Below are 19,951 nucleotides of genomic sequence, written 5' to 3'. Positions count from 1 at the left end.
AGGTTGAGGCCAATAATCAGTTTAAGGACATATTTTCTGCCTCTGCAATTTTCATGAAGCTTTGTGTGCCTATCAGCAGACATAAGAGACACTCTACATTATTGGACCAATCAAATGAATGAGGTTACTGGAGAGCTCATTTTTGACCACTGAACAAGTATAGTGCTGATTGGCCATGTAACATTATTGGCCCAATCAAACAAAATTGGGGTTCTGGAGAGCTCATTTCTGGCCACTGAACAAATATAGTGCTCACATGGTGGCCACATGGTGGTGTGACAATTAGATAGAATGCTTAGAATCTGGCTAGAATTTGAAAAGCATATTTCATGCCTTGTTTGAGATATAGCAATAAAAATGTGTACATTTGTGCATCTCCTCATGTGAAACAAAAATGATAATGGGACCTGGAAGAAATGATTAGTCCAACATACACGATATGACCAAAAGTATCTGGACACCCCTTGGTCTGGGGCTGTTTTCCATGGTTTGGGCTAGGTCCCTTGTGAAGTTCCAGTGAAGGCAAATCTTAACGCTACAGCATACAATCACATTCAAGACGACTCTGTGCTTCCCCAACAGTTTGGGGAAGGCCCTTTCCTGTTTCAGCATGACAATGACATATTCTAGTTCGGTATTTAGGTTAATCTCAGAAAGGAAAGTGGCTGTTATCACAGGATCTAATTCATGATATAAAAATACAACCTGGATTCTCTTCTTGGGACTGAAAAATAGATGTAAACTAGGGCTTGGACACTGATGATCTCAATGTTACAGTGAAAGAACAGAGACACGGAGCAGGATGATGGAGCTTACCTGGACCCCCTTCATGGCAGCAGGGAACAGACAGAGAGAGGAACGTTAGATCAGGGGCTTTATTCAGTCTGCACCACTGCCCCCGGGCTCAATACAACATGCACGTCACTGGGGACACAGAATACAACACATACAGTACATGCACCCAGATCTCAGTGGGACAAGTCACAGCTGAAGTACAGAACTGTCACTGTAACTGCCGGACCTGCGGACTTCTGTCACACAATAGCTGCATTTATCAGTCGACGTGTCTGGGACCTGACTGATGAGGGAAGACTTACCATACTGTGAGTTTTTTAAATGCGACAACAACATAAAATGAGCACTGCCTACAATCACTATGGCCATGTTGAAGCTGACGTTAGATAGAATTGTAATTATCTGAAAAAATAGCTGTTGCAAACTGTTGTCGCATAAAGGACTGGATGAATGTGAATGTAATTCATTTACATTTAGTATTTCTTTGGGCAAAATTTATTTGCTTTCATGTTTGAGCCTAAAACTTCAAAGTGCTTGTTCAACTGAGGACATATTTCACAGGTCTAATTATAGGCCTATGTACTGCACTAACAAAACAGAACGCTATTTGATCTGAAAACTGAACAACACTAATTTGTATGCTGTTCTGCTTCTTTATTTATAACCTTACCTTACTACCCCCTGCCTTCAAATGGAAGCAAAGGACAATGCAGGAAGGCAGGTCGGAGGAAAGAGCAGAAGGAGGGAAGAACAGAAAAGGCGAGGAAAGAGAGATGAGGACATCTTCAAAGGTACAGCAGCACAAGGGTTTATTTTTAAAAGGACACAGATTAAGTGTAATGGATAGTTAAACTAAAACCAGCTGGTGGGCGCAGAATGAGCATCACTACCCTCCCACAGAATGTTAGGCCGGTGTCTGAATAGCCAGTGTTCAGAGTGTTGGCCTGAGGGAGAAGCTGATTGGCCAGTGTTGAGAGTGTTGGCCTGAAGGGGAAGCTGATTGATCAGTGTTCAGAGTGTTGACCTGAGGGGGAAGCTGATTGGCCAGTGTTAGGAGTGTTGGACTTGGGGGGGAAGCTGAATGGCCAGTGTTCAGAGTGTAGGCCTTGGGAGACAGCTGAATGGCCAGTGTTGAGAGTGTTGGCCTGAGGGGGAAGCTGATTGGTCAGTGTTCAGAGTGTTGACCTGAGGGGGAAGTTGATTGGCCAGTGTTCAGAGCATTGGCCTGTGGGTGAAGCTGATTGGTCAGTGTCTAGAGTGTTGGCCTGAGGGGGAAGCTACCTCTCATCCACGGAAGGCTCCTTCTGCTGCAGGTGGGGCTTTATCCCGGACATCGGGCGCACGTTGGTGGATAAGGCCTTGATGGTGTAGTTAATCTCATTCTCCCTCATCACATCACTGTCATACCCTACACAGGATAATAGAAGCGAAAGGTATTTTTCATTCTTGTGTCACAGAACGAGTAAAGATCTGCGATTTGACCCTCGGCAACGAACATAAGGCTTGTCAGAGGCGACGTGTTACATTTTTCCACTAGTTCAAGCACTTCCTGATCAAGGACAGCGTTGGATTTTGCAATCTGCTTCAAGATACAAAACTCACATAAAGTTGAAGCTGCAAACAGCTTTGGCAATTGGTACATGCACCGATATTCAATGCCTAACTATTTGTCTTTATTTCTTACATAGCTTTATTTCTAAGATTCAGGACCTTTAGTGGCAGTAACGGTTACAACGTTTTGACATTTGTGGAAATGTGAGCGCGTCCCTCTCGCTCACCGCCATCGTCCTCGCTCTCGATGTCCGACTCCTCGCTGTCACACTGCCGAGCCTCTCGGTGGCCCTCGGGCTCGTGGCTCCAGATCATGAGGGAGGTGTCCCCCCCGCCCACCGTCACCAGCAGCGCGTCGTCGTGCGTCCACCGCACATTGGTCACATGCGTGCTGTGCGCCACGTAGCGCTTGAACTTTGCATACTTGCCCTGGGGGCGAAACGCAGTTTAAATGATTTATGACCTCTGCCTGCTAGGTAACGGGTGACAGGTAATAAGCATATGATCTTACCTTGACAGGATACCTGAACAGCTTCACGTAACCCAAGTCATCGCCGGTGGCCAGAACCTTTCTGCTGCTGCTCAGACAGGCTGCAGTGACCTCTGTGACCTCACTGACCACTGGCCAAATGCCCTCGCAGTGTGTTCCCAGCACACATGTCCAAGTGCTCCAGTCGATCTTCTCCACCTGGGAGACGAGAGATGTAAGGACTGATCGGCCGTACCTCACAGAAACCGGTCCAAAGAGCTTGATAATCTTCCACATCGCACCTCTACACAGTAAAATGTCCAGTGTCAATTCAACTCTTACAGAGTACATATGGTCAACTGGGACCATGTGTACTCTGTAAAAGTTGATTTAACGCTCACTGTGTTTTACTGTGTACTCCAAAAGCCCGACATCTGCTCCAATTTCAGAAGGACCACCCCACTCCAAACGCCCAACCACCCCTTCCATTGTCCCCCAGAACCTACCCCCACCGTAGGTGCCAAAATTAGAATAACAGAAAGATGTGAAAATGGGACAAAGTTAATACCGGAGCGCCCTTCCCGCACCGTGCTCGGGTCCTGGGGAGGGAAAAGTAGGACAGCGGTAGCCACTGCGCCGTCGCACCGGCTCCTGGCTCCTGCGCTTACCTCCGCGACGGGAATCGTCTGCCTCTTGCCACGGGGAGCTTCGAAAAATAGCTGCTCCTTGGCCCCCGTGTTAACTTGCAGAAGCTTCCCTGTAAAAAAACGAGCCCGGAGGAAAAAGACAAGAGAGACTGTGTTCCGGGGTGCCTGCTGCAAATGACACTAAATTACATTACATCATCGACATACTACATTAGCATTACCAATTCATCAAGGCTGACTTGGAGCGCTAAAATGACACCATGCACAGATCCTGTGATCAATTAGCAAGGGGCAATCTTTACAGAAATAATTAATGTGCAAGTACCTTGTTCAAGGTAGGCTTCAAGCCGACTTTTTAAAACACTGTCCATCCGCACATAGCATGAAAATGTTAGGTAGATGTTTGTGGCAATACTGTGAGAATGCTTTCTGGCAACTAGGTATTGTATTGTATTCTGATAGAGGGTTCACTATACAATGTTCACACAATATAATGTTACAAAATCTATATACTGAAATGAGGAAACAAATAACCATAAACTAAAGTTTTCATACTGAACACTAGAAACTATTTTTTTTTAAATAAAAGAAAAATGTTTGATTTTTATAAAAGAAAAAATAAAATAGAAGATTTACAGTGACAATGATATTGGCAGTTACACAGTTAGGCTCCATTTTGTAAACAACTTTTCTTGAATGAACACTTTAACAACCATCGGCATTTAATATGCACAGACTAATATAGTAAGCTACAAAATCAAATCAACATTGTTACTATAAGCCAATTTTAATCTCAGTCATACAAAACTGTAAACTGGAATAAGCACCCTCAAAGGGACCAGAGGAGAGACAAATACATAGAAGGATAGATAAACTTGTGAAAAATAAAGGACAGCAGCTCATTGAATTAATTCAACAAACTCTTTTGTACCCTTTTTTTCTTATTTCTTATTTTTGCAGTGAAAACAGAAAATCAATTGCATTCGGTAAGGAGATCCAGTAGTCTGAGCTTGAATCAAGAGGAGAAGATGCTGAGAAGATGCATTCAGTTAGTACACTGTGTTCAAGTAAAAATTTACAACTCCATTAGACATTGACATTAACATTTAAATGAGGCCTTTGGGTAATCCAGTAGGTCGATTATGCAGGAGGCAGTTATGCGAATAATTGAATTTTACGATACACGATAAAGGGACATATTTTGTATCACCAGTGTCTTTCATTGTGAAATTCAATAAAAGGATATTTTGTCTCATGCCTACAACTAGGTTGTCCAATGCCAACCATCACTACCCAAGGCTCCACAAGCATTTGAGTCACATTTAAAATCCTTGGCAGTGCTATGACTGCACTGCAGTGCTCAGAGTGTTGCATGTACCTCTCTTGTCCCAGTCCAGATGGGTGATGTAGTTCAGTGACCCCTTGCACACTCCCACCCTCTTGCTGCTCATCACGTTATAGATGTCCACAAAGCTGTCTGCTGAAGCCACAGCCAGGTATTTTCCAGCACCTATACGGAAAGCAGACACACTGGTTCAGTGGAGAATGATCAGAACAATGGCAACTCTGAAAGTCTGCACCAACCTCACAAGGAGCAAAGAATTGGGCTATACTGTACAATTTTATACATGTGGAGGCTGGTATTGTATCCTAGTTCCTGCACTTTCTACATAATCTTTGCAGCTGTAAATGTGCAGGTCTACAGAGAATCACTGATGCAAATGGCAAGCCTTTCTACCAAATTGAACAAATTTTAAAAGAAATGTGGTTCCCTGCATTTGGAGTAAAAACAAATTGCTATGAAAGAACATTCATCTTGTTGAATGTCTAGCCTATTCTATGCTGTTTCACCCCATGCAATTTATCTGTTGTAAGCAAGAGACAGACCCCAACTGCAGTATAAATCAAGTGCACTAAGGGAACAAAAGGTCCCCTAATACTGTTAAATTAGAGGAGGTTCACGTGGTCAGTCTTGATATGGAGTCCTGACCCCAAAATATAATTGGCCACAAATAGAATTTTTTGTATATGGTGATTGAATGAATCTCAATAGGGTAGAACCGCAGTTCTTTGTCTCTGAAAACTATATTAACTCATGTATTGGACTTTATATTTTCGAAGACTGTACTTGTACCTCTTCCTGACCGTTTGTTTTTTTTTATTTAAAAAAAGGAGTTCCTAACTCTGTCGTTTGTTATCTTTATCTTCAACACCTTCACTTTTGATGAGAAATTCCTACACCATGTTAATGTACATTTACTAAATGCAAACTTGCTGCAGGCTCCCTCTGAGCCATCAACTGACACTCATTTCCATTAGGAACTGTAATGCATACATTGAATATTGGAAATGCAATTTGCAGAGCGCAAATTAATTCTGCAGCAGGATCAGCAGTGTGGAGCTTGGTATCAGCTATAATACTCAGGTCCTTTTGTGTCAGGGATTAAGGTTAACTACTTCAGAGGACGAGGGTTAAGAAGGGCTATTTTTGGCACTCGTTCATTTCCTTCCCTCATTCGCTTTCAAACAACCACCCCCCCCCCCTCCCCACACCACCACCACCACCACCATTTGCACCCCCCTCCTTCAATCCTAGACGGCACTGTTTTCTGGCCTTGTTTAAACAGACGCTGGCAGAATTTGGGTCACCTCTCAGTGAAGCCTGCTCTCTTCACAGCAGGGAAAAACATGGAATGAGGGAGGCAGTCACCGCCTGTTTTTTGGGAAAAGACCCAAGACCAAAGGGGAAGTCAACGGTGCACTGTGCCTGGCGAACCTCCCCCAGCTGACCTGGGGAGAAGCGAATGTCGGAGATGGCGTCCTTGCGGTGGTGGAAGGAGACCAGGTCCTCCAGGGTGTCGGCGTTGACGATGATGAAGCTGCCGTCGTTCAGGCCCACCGCCAGCGCCTTGCCATCCGGGGAGAAACAACAGCAGCGACCCCCTAAAGAGAAGGAGCGAAACACCTCAGCCTGGACGCCAAGCAAAGGCCTCCTCAGGCTTACAGGATCCAACTGGTTCAGCGAGGGTTAAAAATCAAATGCGATCTGTAATGCCGCCCAGACAAATTAACTGAATGGCTATTCCAATGAGCACTGGCATCTGAGGTAAAATGAACACCCGAAACTTTACAGCTCCTGAGGACTGAAATGGCCCAAACCTGCTGTAAAGCAACACAACACTAAAACCACATACGGACTTTCATGAAGTTAGAAGAGCTACAAACAACCCAAGTGAAGCATGCACTGTTTTGATCAAGGATCAAGCACGCATGAGAGCAATGAGCTTGGGAGTGTACTGTTTAATATAAAATGCTCATCTCGACAACACTGGCAAATGCTGCACATTCAGAAGAAAATCTTCACCCCTATTTACCCTACGACAGCAGATCTGACATCATGTAATTCAAACCCTTATCTAGCCTAAGATTTGGCATTTTCTGAAGATTACATACTGCGTGAATCCATTCAATTCAATTGTATTAAAATATATTTGTATTCCTCTTTACAGACACTATCACAAAGATGCTTTACAAGTTTTATAAGAAGTTCTTTCCAACTAAGAGGACTCACCACTTTCTCCCACTTCCTCCCAGGCACAAGAGTAAGAATAGGCACTGTTCAGGGGCTGTCACTATCTTGGGGGACGTATTTGCAGTTTGGGTACTCACTCCATGAGATGAAGTCATATTACTAAAGTATCAAAACAGGGTCCCTACACAACGAAATGCCTTCACAAGTAAGTGCTACAGCTAAAGCCACACAGAACGTGTCTCAGTGGTTGTTGGGGAATTATAGTTTTGTAAATTTAGGCACATATGAATTTGCTGATTGTGTAGTTCAATAAAGCTGAAGAGCATGTACAGGCCCTTAACTTTGTAGCTATGTCTTTTACAAGGCCTAAACTAAATGAGGGCTATAGACCTTAACGGGCACAATGATGGAGAGAGGGAGGGACCCCTACAGGTCCTAAGGTAGCTTAGACACAGCCAAAAGGACTCAGGGGCCTGACTCAGGGAGAAAAGGACAAGATGAATTGAATCCAGGGAAAAGAATACAAACGAAACGTAAAAGGAAAAAGGAGATATCGGAACCCCAGAGGGCAGTTACCTTTCTTGAGCTTTCGCACGGCCAGCATGCAGTGGCTGGGGGAGAGGTCCCATATTCGCAGGGTCTTGTCGTCGCTGACGGTGGCGCAGAGGGGGAGGTGAGGGTGGGTGGCCAGGCCCCACACTTCGCCCTCCATGTGGCCCTGCATGCGCGGGGGGACAGAGGGCAAGGCCGTTCAGCTCGGTACACAACGCCATATGCTCCCTCCTGCCAGGCGCACTGCCAGGGGCGCTCAACCTGACGTTCTCATGCACATAATAAAAATTTGCGAAGGAGGAAAAACTAACGGGGCCTCTGGGAGTAGCCCCCACCCCCCCACCCCCCCCACCCCCCCCAAGGTCCACCCTCTCCCGCCCTTAAAATACGCCTACTCACTACCATTTCAGTGACCCACACGAAGTAGGGCATTTGCCTTTGAGCATTCTGCGGGGCAATCAATTACATTAGCGGGAATTTCTTTTTTTTTACGGGCCAAGGACGGCATCAGGAGAAGGCAGGATCACTCCACTTTCCATGCAGGAGAGCTCCAGGAGGTCCACAGGGAAAGGCAGTGTCCCCAGAGGCAACATTTTCCACATCACAGGAATGCTGAACAGGTGCTCTTTGCTCGCATGGTCATTGGCTCATTTCTTTAACGTTGTAACAACTTCAGTTTTAAGTTTCTTTAACATCACGGTGACATTAGGTGAACAGTTTGTGTCAGCTGAGCAAGACCAGCAGGCCCAGAGCTGACCTCACAGAGAGCCTGCCTTCTTTTCTGACCAAAATAGCCTGGCCTGAACTGAACCCACTTCATAAGCGTCCGCTTCAATCACGAGCAGCTGCTGCCCGCCATTCATTACGAACTCAAGGAAATGAGCCACTTGGAGGCCCTTATCTGATGACTTCAATTTTCCAGCACTATTTTGAATGTGGACATCAGCCAACTGACAATATTACTGACCACTCAAGGCATCCAATCATAATTTGTTCAAGGATGCAGATTTGGGGTACAGGGTAAATAGCAAGCCACCCAGACTTGGCCCTGCTACAAGGCGAGAGAGTGTTGGGGGTGTTCTGATGAGAGTAAATATGTTACTCAGGGACACTGGAGGTAGATGGGCTGCATTTGTAAATTCTACACTGCCACCAACTATGTGGTAGTGGACTGATTATGCACTTTCTATTGGAAAAAGGAAGCTTGCCAGCCAGCAGTAAAATTAGAGATGACATCAGCAGAGTCGCCGTCGCAAACTGTTTGACCTGAGCTTTTTTCCAGAGGGATTTTAAGGTGAACTTGAACACTGCCAGCAAGGGCAGATCACTGGCAAATATCCCTTAATTTCACAACCAATGGAGGGTTTGTTTGACAAGCCAAGGACAGAAACAATTACTCACTAGAAAGAAACTGTAAGGTTGGGGGGTTCATTAATTCGTATTTGTGTGTGTATTTCTTGTTCATATCTTTGTTCTATGTGCACCCAATTTCAAAATTCTCATTACATTCATGAGATGTGCTAATAACATTATTGCATGTTTTTTTTACCTGAACATTTTTATGCACTTTATATACACATACAATTCAGCATGATGCATGATATTACAATATGGTATTTCAATTTACCATAGTTCAATTTATTTTCTGAGCACTGAATGAACTTCCTATAGCAGATTCTGTATCTATCATGGGGAAGGTGTGCAGTGGCACCATGATTTCCACATGTATCCAGATCCAACACTGGAAAAGTAGATATTTTGAAAAGTAGATTTAACAACTCCTTACCTGGACTAAAAGAGTAATGGGACCACTTTTGTCCACTTCCAGGATTTCACCATTCTTCGTACCCACTAATATATGACCGTGGCCCAGGGATATGGCACGTATGGACGGGTTGTCTTCCAGCAGCAAACCTAAGCAGCCAGACAGAAGCCTCATAAATTACTGTAATTTAAACTCCATATAAGAGCAGCCTTCCTTATAGGCAAGTCCATTAGTTTCAGCATTTTAGTGCTCTAACATTAAACCTTTAATTGGCTTTCAAAGTTATCGATCGACAATCCAATTTAATCTAACCCATGCAAATTAGAATGAAAACAGAGGACTTTGCCTTTGGAGCCCGGGGCCAGTACTGCCCGCTTGATGGCATAGGTCTTCAGGCACCTCTCGAAGGTGTCGTCCCACAGAGCGACCACACCGTCTTTTCCCCCCGTTACGAAGCCCTGGGGAAGACACGAGGAGTGTACAGGGAACAGAAGAAAAACTATGCTCTGTGATGGCCTAGCATCCTTCCTGACTCTAAGGACAAGGAACCTCCACAGCACATGAACGGCCCATTTGGAGACATTCTAGAAACACTGAGAGCCGGGCCAGGAATGATCCAATGCAGCATGAATGAATTCTGAATCCTTGAATCCTGCTAATCTGCATTGATCTACAGGAGGGGTGTAGCCCTGGCTATCTCCCTACCTTCTCCAGGGCATGCATGCTGAACACAGGTCCATCATGGGCCTTAACCGTCTTGATGAGGAACATGTCCCTCCAGATGCAGATGTCCCCTGTGCAGGTCCCTGAGAACACCATCTCCTCTGTCCAGCCATACACAGCGCACATCATGGTCTCCGTCTTCCCCATGTTTCCTTTTCGCCCGATCAGACCCCCACCTGTAGGGGGCAGTGTCTCTTTACAGGTGTTTTACAAAATACTGCAAGTAGCCAACCCGGCTCACTTGGCTTGCGGCCACACCATCCTGAGCCCGAGAAGCTCAGCTGAGCTTGCCTGGGAAAGCCAGGTGTTGTAAGCTACAAAGTGCTAAAATCGGCTCTGTTCCCCACATGGTACATTTTGGACTAACCAGTGTCCACAGACTATTATCACCCTCTCATCTGTCAGTTCAAGTCTCAACACTTCACTGAATTCTACCAGGAATTCCCTCCAAACAAGAACAAATAGTACTCTCCAGTGATGGCCTTGTGCAATCATTATAAATTCATATAATTTGAAAGTCTGAAATACAGTCCCAAAATACGCTTCCTGCAGACAATTCCTTTCCTCTTAAGATTTATGAAAGCATTTTGGTGCCACTGCTGCCAAATGTGTCTCATGTCTTAGTTACACTGAAAAGAAGGTTAAAAATTTGTGTGTGATCCTACCTGCTTTGTGCCAGAACTTCATATGCTTCACCCCAGCCGTGATGAGCTTGTCAGGCACGTAAGGGTTAATTTTGACGACAAAAATCTTATCCTTGCTTCCCCTTCAAGAAAGAACAACAATAATACATTACATATTCTTTTCTCAAGTTAAAAAAAATTGTAAATGACTGTAGAATAAATGTGTAGATGTAAAAACACAGTTGTCATGGAAAATCGCCACTCTGTTTAGATTTGTAAGGCTTCTTTATGACATACAGCATGGAGAGATCTCTAGACTATCTAGGAGTGCAAAGTGAAGATGGAAAATGCAACCTTTTTACGGTACTTATGGAAAAATCCCTGACTTGACAGAAAAATCAAGAGTGTAATAGACAGTTCAAAAGGGCACTTGCAGGTAGCACCGGTGGATAAACCACAGATGTTCTGAACAGAAGAGTTAAATAACTTAAACAGTGATGACATTCTTCCCAAAATGTAAGAAGCACACTGATTTGTTCAGTGCTGCCCCTCCCTCCCGGCGGAGGGACCAGGCCTCTCTGTGCAGGACGGGCTCTGCCAGGCTCCGTTTGCCCCAGCCTGCCTCACCGCACTGCTCCGGAGTGCCAGCTAAGGAGCTTAGCGCAGCTCCAAGCTGTTCGAGAGCCCCGACGGGCACAGGGGGCATAACAGCCTCTCACTGCACAGCGGGTACCGCAGGGCACAGCGTCCTGGCAGCCGGAGCGTGCCCAGATTTAAACAGGGCTCCGCAACACATGTGCCGCACGAGTTAAGTGATCTGGGACACACTGGCGACTTAATGGCACTGTCCCTTCGGACAATTAGCCGCCTTGTTACTCTAGTCCAAAAATAATCTTTCTCTTTTATTATGACAGGGCTAAGCGGGGGACGTTCAAAGATGAAAAGCTTGAGAATTGCAGAGGAGCTCCCCCGCCCCGATCCGTTAATCAATCACGGCGAGGGCCCGGTGTGGTGCAGCAAGTTCAATTTGCGGCCTCATGCATAAATGATCATGCTAAAAGTGGAGGTGCTCTGCGTTCGGCGCTTCCAGGGGATTTAATGAAAAATGCGCACAAAAGACTCGATAGGCCACCTGAGTTCTTTTAGCTGCCTCTTTTCCAAAACCATTTGTGAGCTGGGTACTCTTTGTGAGCACCGAAAATGTGTATCAAACCTGGGAAAGACGCACATATTCGTAAAAATACAGATGAGCACTGAATGGGGATGACAATCTTGATACCCAACGCTCCACTCACAACAATGATCAAAAATTAGGACAGCACACAGTAGGAAAGGCTTAGATGAGAGCCTACAATATAACTGTAGTAAACATGAGCTGTGCTAAAGGATTAAAAAGCCTATAGTGACTACATAATCTTCCATCGGTTAATGCAATCACAGATTTCAGACAATACACTCAGATAATGCGTTGGACATATCCTAGTTCAGAGAATTCTTGCCTCCGATGTACAATGAAAGACTATCCTGGCATTTGAAAACAGTGGGAGTACATTTTTATTAAGGGGGGGCCTCCTCTGCCCCCCTCAGTAATGGTCATTTGTTCAACATACAGTAGATGTAAAATAACTACCCAAAAAAATAAGCAAATCAACTACAACTGAACACCAACAACACTCACCTGATGGCGGACAGCTTTTCTCCCTTCCTCCAGTCCCAGAGGACAATGGTGTGATTGTCATCCAGCCCGACTGACGCCAACCGCTTGCCATCCGCTGTCAAGAAGACAGAAAATGGCCATTCAACAAGGCCGGCAACAACCAACCTAGTCGCTAAAGCACACTAGTTTCAATGACGGTTCGGTCATGCCCTGCAATGAAATGAACAGAATAGGCCTCCTCCACAGCCAAGACTGATGCACCACTCAGGGTGAGCACCAGGAGAGCTCTGTAACAGGAGTGTCGGCATCTAATTGGCAGAATCTGCCGCGCTCTCTAATCCTCAGCCGGGACTGAGGTGCCGGGGAGTAATTCTGCCCAAAGCTGCTGCTTCCTTCGGTTTAAACAAGGCTGAGTCAGACTGCAGGGATTTAGCCGCGGCCAGTTCCCCTCAATCCGCCGCGCCGCACCACCATGAATGAATGACACGCTGAGGTAGAGGTAAGCACGCCGTAGCCGCGTGCGTTCGGCGCGGGGGCGCGTACCTGAGAAGTCCACAGCACACACTCCGTACTGATGGTACCCTTTCAGTACAGACATGGGCTTCAGCGTCTCCGTGTCCCAAACGTGGATGGAGGAATCTCGGCCCACCTGACGAACCAACGGGTGAAAAGTTCCAGTTGTGTTTTTTCACCTCTCAAAAACATGCTGAATAACAACTTCCTTCCCCCAAATGATTTCTTGCCTAGTTAAAACTATGGGCTGCAAAAGAGACAACGTTTATCAGACCTTATGAACTTGACTAGGAGATAAGAATCTATTGACATGCTGCTTGAGAAAAGATACGTAAGAAAAGGACATTTCACAGCTGATAGCTAGGTCTTAATGGCATGGAATTGAGCTAGCGAATTTCATAGAATCACTGGTTGGCTCTGCCCATACCTGGCCTGTTGCTACATAGTCCTTCAGGGGGTGGATTGCCAGACAGAGAATGTCATCGTCGTGGCCCAGGTAGAAACGCTGCGTGTTCTGCTGCCGGTTGTACACAACCCCAACAGCTGCGACGTGGTACACAATCTCCCCCGTCTGGGTGTAGAACAGGTTGCTCCTGCAGTCGTATCCCCTGTAACTGGAACACAAGAACAGCATGTAGTGCACCGTACATATTGGATTCTGCTACATCCTCCCAAGATCTGCTAATTCATTTGTGTCTCCCGTAGGAGACATGAGTCTGGTCTTGATTCTCACAAACCATATTCTACTTTGCAGAAACCTACAGTACAAGGAAGAGTGTCTCCGTGTCCCATACGTGGATGAAAGAATCTCCAACACTACAAGGGAGAGCCCATAAAAATAAAATAAATCTGAAATATATTTATTACAACATGTCATCTAAGACACTTTTATTGTGTAAAAACAATTTAAACTTTTTTTCTGACGGGTCTCAGGAGGATATGCAAGGCCTGCTTACTCAAGCTACAACAACAGGGCCACAAAAGTGCTTGAAACTTTTGATTGGATATTGATCGTATACCTGACCTGCTGAAGTTCTGCAGTGAGATCAGATAATGGTTAAAGCTTCTATAAGCTTCTGTTCTAGGGTTGGGATATTCCAATCATTCTGGGCCTGCCTGGGTAATTTGGAAGATCAACTGAGTGTAAAGTTGCATTGTATAGGGACTGGCTGGTCCACAATGACACAGTATTCAGATTAATATTTACCTGGGCCCTCCTGGTTTGTTTACGTGCATATTCAGATTGTGCATTATTGAATATAATTGGCCAGCAATGACTTTACATTCAGGTTATCCATGGCTGGTGACTGGCGTGTTGTTATTTAATGAGGGTGGAGCTGTGCACTTACCCGTGGATGAAATGGAGCCTCACACCACTCGCTGGAGCCCTTTCCCGCTTCTTGGTGGCCATCATCCGATGTTTCTCCTTGCACTGCTCTTTGAGCTGAGGTAGATCTTCTTTATAGACCTGCTCACAGAAGGAAGCCACCCTCAATAGGATTCTCCTGGTAATGGGTCTTCAAGTGTTAGGTCACAATGAAGGGCTTTTAACTTTCTAAAAGGTTTTTTAATTTTTTTATTTATTACAACAATATACAACTCTTAAAAGTGGGCAGGCCCCAGACTGCCTTTCATCTTTGTTGCATATGTTCTATAATCCTGGGAACACATTTCATTAGTGATTTACTTTCAAAAATCAATAAGCTGGTGATTTACAGCATATGCGATTTCTTCTCTGCTCTTTGAAATAAAAGTATTTAATTCACAACCACATCTTGTGACTGGATCTGAACTGAGTTTGAACACACAGGAATGGATTGATTTCCTCATTGTTTTTCCAGTCTAGCACACATTGTTTCAGATGAAAGAATAATATTTAACACCTGCAGGCAGATGAACTCTATCAAACTATTTCCCCCCATACACTAACAGGCCATTTATTACCTTGACAGTCTCAAGTGGGACTGCAAGTATCTCAGTGATTGCTACTCGAATCTTAAACCTTAACATTCTTCCATGGGCTTGCAGACTTTTGGCATGAGTTACAAAGTGTACTTAAGCTGTAACACCCTGGGGAACGAAACCTGGGGCTGCAGAGGCCTGCCTGAGTCTCATTACAATGTAAGATGAGTGGTACTGGCTTTCATTGGGGTGCAATCAGGGTGCAGTTCTGGCCCATTACCCTGTGAAGCCTGTCCTTCTGCCAAAACGAGCAGACCTCTGGCATAAGTTTAGGAAATGTTTGTATTGCAGTTGCCATGCGTGGAGTCTTCCCTGAGTTCAACACTGGCAGACAGATATTCAGACCAAATTTGTAAAAATGAGGTTGGATTTAGTTTTTTTACAACTACACACAAATGTGTACAAATACAAGTCACAAATACCAAAAAAGGCAAAGTAGATGTGAAATTCCAGTAGATGCATTTAATATAATCCTATGTGCGACAGGACTACCTGAGGAAGCCACCGTTACAACAGTCACTTTCTTGCGCAAACAGATGTTTCTGAGAGGCACGAGAGGCACCTGACGTCTGTAAGTAAGCTGCGTCTCCTGCTCGATCTCTGAGTCCATCTCCGGCACATCCGATTGGTCCGAGTCCGATTCCTCGCTGTTGGAGTCCGCCAGAGTTTCTGCGAGGGGAGGGCAAAGCCACAACTTTAAAACCGAAGACAGAACTTTCCACTGCCTCCCCATTTGCCCTATTGAAAAAATGTTATAATCCTTAAGTATCCGATCAGTGCAAGAAATGCACACGTCCATTAGAAAATCAGGCGCCGTCATTTCTCATTATCTTAAAGCCAAAGCGGGGCAGAAGAGAGCAGTTTGTAGGTGACGTCTCCGATTCATCAAGTGGACCATCAGTCTTTTGCGAGCGAACGGCGCTCGTTCTCACAGAGCCATTACTCAGGCTGACATGGGGAAGTGCTGATACGGAGAAAAACAAGAGCGGGTACGCAACCAGGAGGATTAGATACTTTATACCATTAAGGAAATTAAATTGAGCTACCTTCGGCAGATGGTTTTCTCCAATTCTTTTCCCATGCTGTACATCTTGCCATTGACAGTGTGCTCAAAAATGCATGGTGTACAAGACCTCCATGAGCTTGCGATTCTGATGTAACACATTTTTTCTTTCATCTAATTTCCTTACAGCACTGCAGACTCCACCCTGCATCGCTCCAAAACCCCAGTTCGCCCGCACAATTGATTTATGATACCACAAATGACGAATGGGATGTCCATACCATAAACGCTTACTATGACACATTTTGGGGCAACTGTACAGGTTGGCACAGGAGGCTACAGTCACTTAAGTAGGGTACAAACCAAGCCAACCTGAGTACACCCATAGCAGGCCAACGGCTGCCTGGCAACAGTGTGATGATTTTGAAAACGTTATTGGCTTAAATCCATTGTGACTTTTTTGGTAAACCATAAAAATTCACCCACTGGCGCAGACAGCATGTTTAGGGTTTTTTGATGGGAGTGAACAGGACATACTGTCTACAGTACATCCTTTTGATGTGTGTCAATCGCTGCCATGTTTGTAGTACTGTGGCGCACCCATAACCAGATAGCCAGCTTAGGGTCAGTGCAGTGGAGGAGGTGGGATGAGACAGAGCTGTACCTTGAGGTGCTATATGAAGGGCTTCTTTTGACTTTCTTTCAGGAATAAACTTCCACTGGAACACTGAGTGGTCAGCTCCACCAATAGTGATCACCCACTGATAGTCATGTGACCATCTGGCATTAGTTATATGGGCAGAGTGACCTAAATACTTTTTAAACTTTGCACCTAAAAGGAAGGAAAACAATGTAAATACAAGTATATTATTACTACTATTCTTCTTATTATTAATATTATTATTATTATTATTACTTGTAGTAGTAGTAGTAGCAGTAGTAGTAAAGCAGCATCCAGACACTCATATAATAAAGATGCAATGAAGCACTCACCTTTTCTCACGCAAGGATATCGTAGCAGTTTAACCAATCCATAATCGTCGGCCGTTACTAATACTTGACTATTAAAGTTGGCGTCCACGGAGTTGATATCATTGATGTCGGAGTACTTGGGCCAAATCCCGTTCACTTCTGGGCCCAGCACGCAGGTCCAGGTGGACCACTGCACCATCTTCAGCTCCTCCCTATTGGTGACCTCCTTACCACCTGAGGAAGAAGAGAGGGGGCGGAAACAAACGCGCAGCGGAAGGAAATGTGATTACTGAGAGCGGCCGAATCGATAAGCTAACGGTCTGAGGGGGCCGAGGCAGGACCATGAGGAGCTGCAGGCAAGGAGCAAAGGCATTATCCACTGGCCTCATGAGCACTGAGCAAAGTCACCTTACCATGGTTTAAAAAAGACATCAGTGATGTCACTGTATCCATTTTACTACATTCCAATGCTTCCAATTCATTCATAGGAAGTTATGTTAACTGTTCCTCTCAAATTTCAAAATTAACTCAATAAATATGCATGGCAGACTAATGTAAATTGTAAACCTATGAGTTGCATCGTTAAGCATAACACGATAGCAATTTCCTAACAGTACAAAAATCAATAAGTAATTCACCAATCTATATTCATCCTTCTGCCAGTAACAAGAATAACCCAGGACGTCTATGAAGAATAAACAATAAATAAAATACACAACAAACAATGGCCTGGACCCTGGTGTTGTTTACAGTAGCCACTGAGGGAAGACATGCCATTGCACTGGGCACATGATGAGAAAACAGTCAGTTGCCGCCTTCATGAGATGCAATATGAGACCCAGGGGGGCTTAAGATGGTCTTTTCCCCCCTTCAAGGTATAGGGTGAAATACAGTCCTTACTTGGCATTCTGTAGAACAACCTCCTGCCGCTGCCGTCGTTGGTGTGCAGGTACTTGCTGTCGGAGGACCAGTCCATGTGCGTGATGAAGCTGGTGGAGCCCATGCACTCCCCCACCTTCTTGTAGCGCTGCACCACGCCGTAGATGTCCACCGAGTTGTCGTTGGAGCCCACGGCCAGGTGCCCCCCGTCGGGGGAGTACTTCAGCTCGTGGATGGCCTCCTTGCGGTCCTTGATGTGCACTACCTCGGTCATGTCCCTGGAAAATAGGAGAGGTGCGGTTGGAGGACTTCTTCGTTTTTCGATAACAGTACCAACCACAAACCCATATGTGTGTCAGGTCAAAGCAGATATAAACATATTATTTGATGAAAATACATAGCATTCCATAGTTTTTTTGGAGTAGGTGGAGACCTCATGGACAGCGTATTTATTTTATTTAAAGCTCCTGTTCTGCAGTGATATTACGATACAAGAGATGAGTCATTAGCTCATTGCTCGGTAATAAATCCGAGTTTTGACACCCTGGCCTTTCTCTTACCACGTGGAGCAGGGCACACAGGCATGAGTCATAGAGACCGGACTCAAGGCAAAGCATTAAACTGTTTGGAAGCATGACGTTCATCTGCAGTGTGAGTCAGCAGGAGACAGGAAGTCTCTCCCACCCGCCCCGGATGACCCCTACCTGACCCTGAGGACAGTGAACGAGCCGTCCTTCATGCCCAGCGCCAGGTGGATGCCATCGGTGCTGACGGCCGCGCAGCGAATGGGCTCCTCCATGTTGCAGCGCGCGATCAGGGCGTGGTCGATCAGGCTCCATATCCTGCAGGGGCAGAGGGAGGCTAACGCGCAGAACGGCGCTTTTGTTCCCACCTGGCTGTCACCACTCACTTCCCTTCAGACAGCCGCGCTCCAGCGCTAACTGCCAAACCCCTGCCGCACCCGTCCCAACGACTCTGCCTGTAGACTGAAATAAGGGCTGCACTCAACTAGCCTGCGTCGTCTAACCAAGGATCCTAACCTCCACTCTGTGCTTTTGGCACTTTTCTGAGGGTGACGTCTTACACCAAAAATTGGGAAGGAGATGACAGAGCATAAATGTATGACTGAGACAGTGAAGCTCCATTGACATTCACTGAGTGATATAATTCTGTACTGGGGCTCTACCTGTAAGTGAGCTCAGGTGCACTCAGATGTCGCAGAGGGAACGGGGTCTGTTTGGGATTTGTGGGACCCACCTGACCGAGCGGTCGTCGCTGCCTGTCATGGCCAGGGGCTTGGTGGGGTGCACGGCCAGCGCCCAAAGCTCCCCCTCGCAGTGGCCCTGCATGATCAGGAAGGGCTTGGTGCGATCGTGGACCACCACCTCGAAAATCTCGCTGTCCTGGGTGCCCACCAAGATGTGGTCGCCCCTCCAACACACGCTGCGTACGGATAGCCCTGCCAGTGCACAAACACACACACGCACACGCATATACACACACACACACGCATACACATCCAAGCACACACACACACACACAAACACATCCAAGCACACACACACACACACACACACACAGACACGCAAACATACACACACACACACACACACACACACACGTAAACACACACACGCATATACACACACACGCACATGCATATACACACACACACACGCATACACATCCAAGCACACACACACACACACAAACACATCCAAGCACACACACACACACACACACACACACAGACACGCAAACATACACACACACACACACACACACACGTAAACACACACACACACACGCATATACACACACACGCACACGCATATACACACACACACGCATACACACACACACAAACACATCCAAGCACACACACACGCAAACATACACACACACACACACATGTAAACACACACACACACGCATATACACATACACACACACACACACAGACGCGAACATACACATACACACACACACGTAAACACACACACACACACACGCATATACACACACACACACACACATACACGCACACACAAACACACACACACACGCATACACGCAAACATACACACACACAGACACACACACACAGGAGGCCAGTCAGAAAGGACAGGGGAGGAGCCACACAAGGGCACATTGCAGGGATTCTCAGAGACGACAGGAGGAAGACAGCACAACACGGTCTCTAGTCTGCCGGAGGTGTGCCGCACGTCTGCGGCAACCCCGAGACATGGGCAAAAAGAAACGAGGGATGAGATGTGCATATACATATAAACATATACCTAATGTTTGT

The 19,951-nt window shown here is 45.8% G+C and overlaps 1 protein-coding gene across 8 annotated transcripts in view; it reads right to left on the bottom strand.

Annotated features, from left to right (window-relative positions):
* Positions 1–19,951, bottom strand: part of eml5 (EMAP like 5) — a 69,882-nt gene that overhangs the window by 15,889 nt on the left and 34,042 nt on the right. For 7 of the 8 annotated variants that reach the window (XM_035427915.1, XM_035427960.1, XM_035427961.1 and 4 more), the window contains 23 exons: positions 18,901–19,102; positions 18,348–18,485; positions 17,665–17,921; positions 16,786–16,998; positions 16,457–16,624; positions 15,352–15,458; positions 14,177–14,295; positions 13,255–13,441; positions 12,858–12,963; positions 12,336–12,429; positions 10,700–10,800; positions 10,017–10,210; positions 9,658–9,769; positions 9,333–9,460; positions 7,571–7,712; positions 6,253–6,405; positions 4,841–4,972; positions 3,484–3,572; positions 2,858–3,034; positions 2,574–2,775; positions 2,077–2,203; positions 1,466–1,480; positions 817–825 (listed from right to left, as the gene is read on the bottom strand). In XM_035427915.1, the coding sequence (XP_035283806.1) occupies positions 817–825; positions 1,466–1,480; positions 2,077–2,203; positions 2,574–2,775; positions 2,858–3,034; positions 3,484–3,572; positions 4,841–4,972; positions 6,253–6,405; positions 7,571–7,712; positions 9,333–9,460; positions 9,658–9,769; positions 10,017–10,210; positions 10,700–10,800; positions 12,336–12,429; positions 12,858–12,963; positions 13,255–13,441; positions 14,177–14,295; positions 15,352–15,458; positions 16,457–16,624; positions 16,786–16,998; positions 17,665–17,921; positions 18,348–18,485; positions 18,901–19,102 (3,172 nt within the window). The remainder of the gene's footprint in view (positions 1–816; positions 826–1,465; positions 1,481–2,076; positions 2,204–2,573; positions 2,776–2,857; positions 3,035–3,483; positions 3,573–4,840; positions 4,973–6,252; positions 6,406–7,570; positions 7,713–9,332; positions 9,461–9,657; positions 9,770–10,016; positions 10,211–10,699; positions 10,801–12,335; positions 12,430–12,857; positions 12,964–13,254; positions 13,442–14,176; positions 14,296–15,351; positions 15,459–16,456; positions 16,625–16,785; positions 16,999–17,664; positions 17,922–18,347; positions 18,486–18,900; positions 19,103–19,951) is intronic. The other variant, XM_035427935.1, reaches the window with a different exon arrangement.

The sequence above is a fragment of the Anguilla anguilla genome, chromosome 1 (genome assembly GCF_013347855.1).
Source record: "Anguilla anguilla isolate fAngAng1 chromosome 1, fAngAng1.pri, whole genome shotgun sequence".
NCBI lineage: Eukaryota > Metazoa > Chordata > Actinopteri > Anguilliformes > Anguillidae > Anguilla > Anguilla anguilla.
The sequence above is the reverse complement of the archived record's forward strand: the minus strand, read 5'-3'. Positions and strand labels throughout refer to the sequence as shown.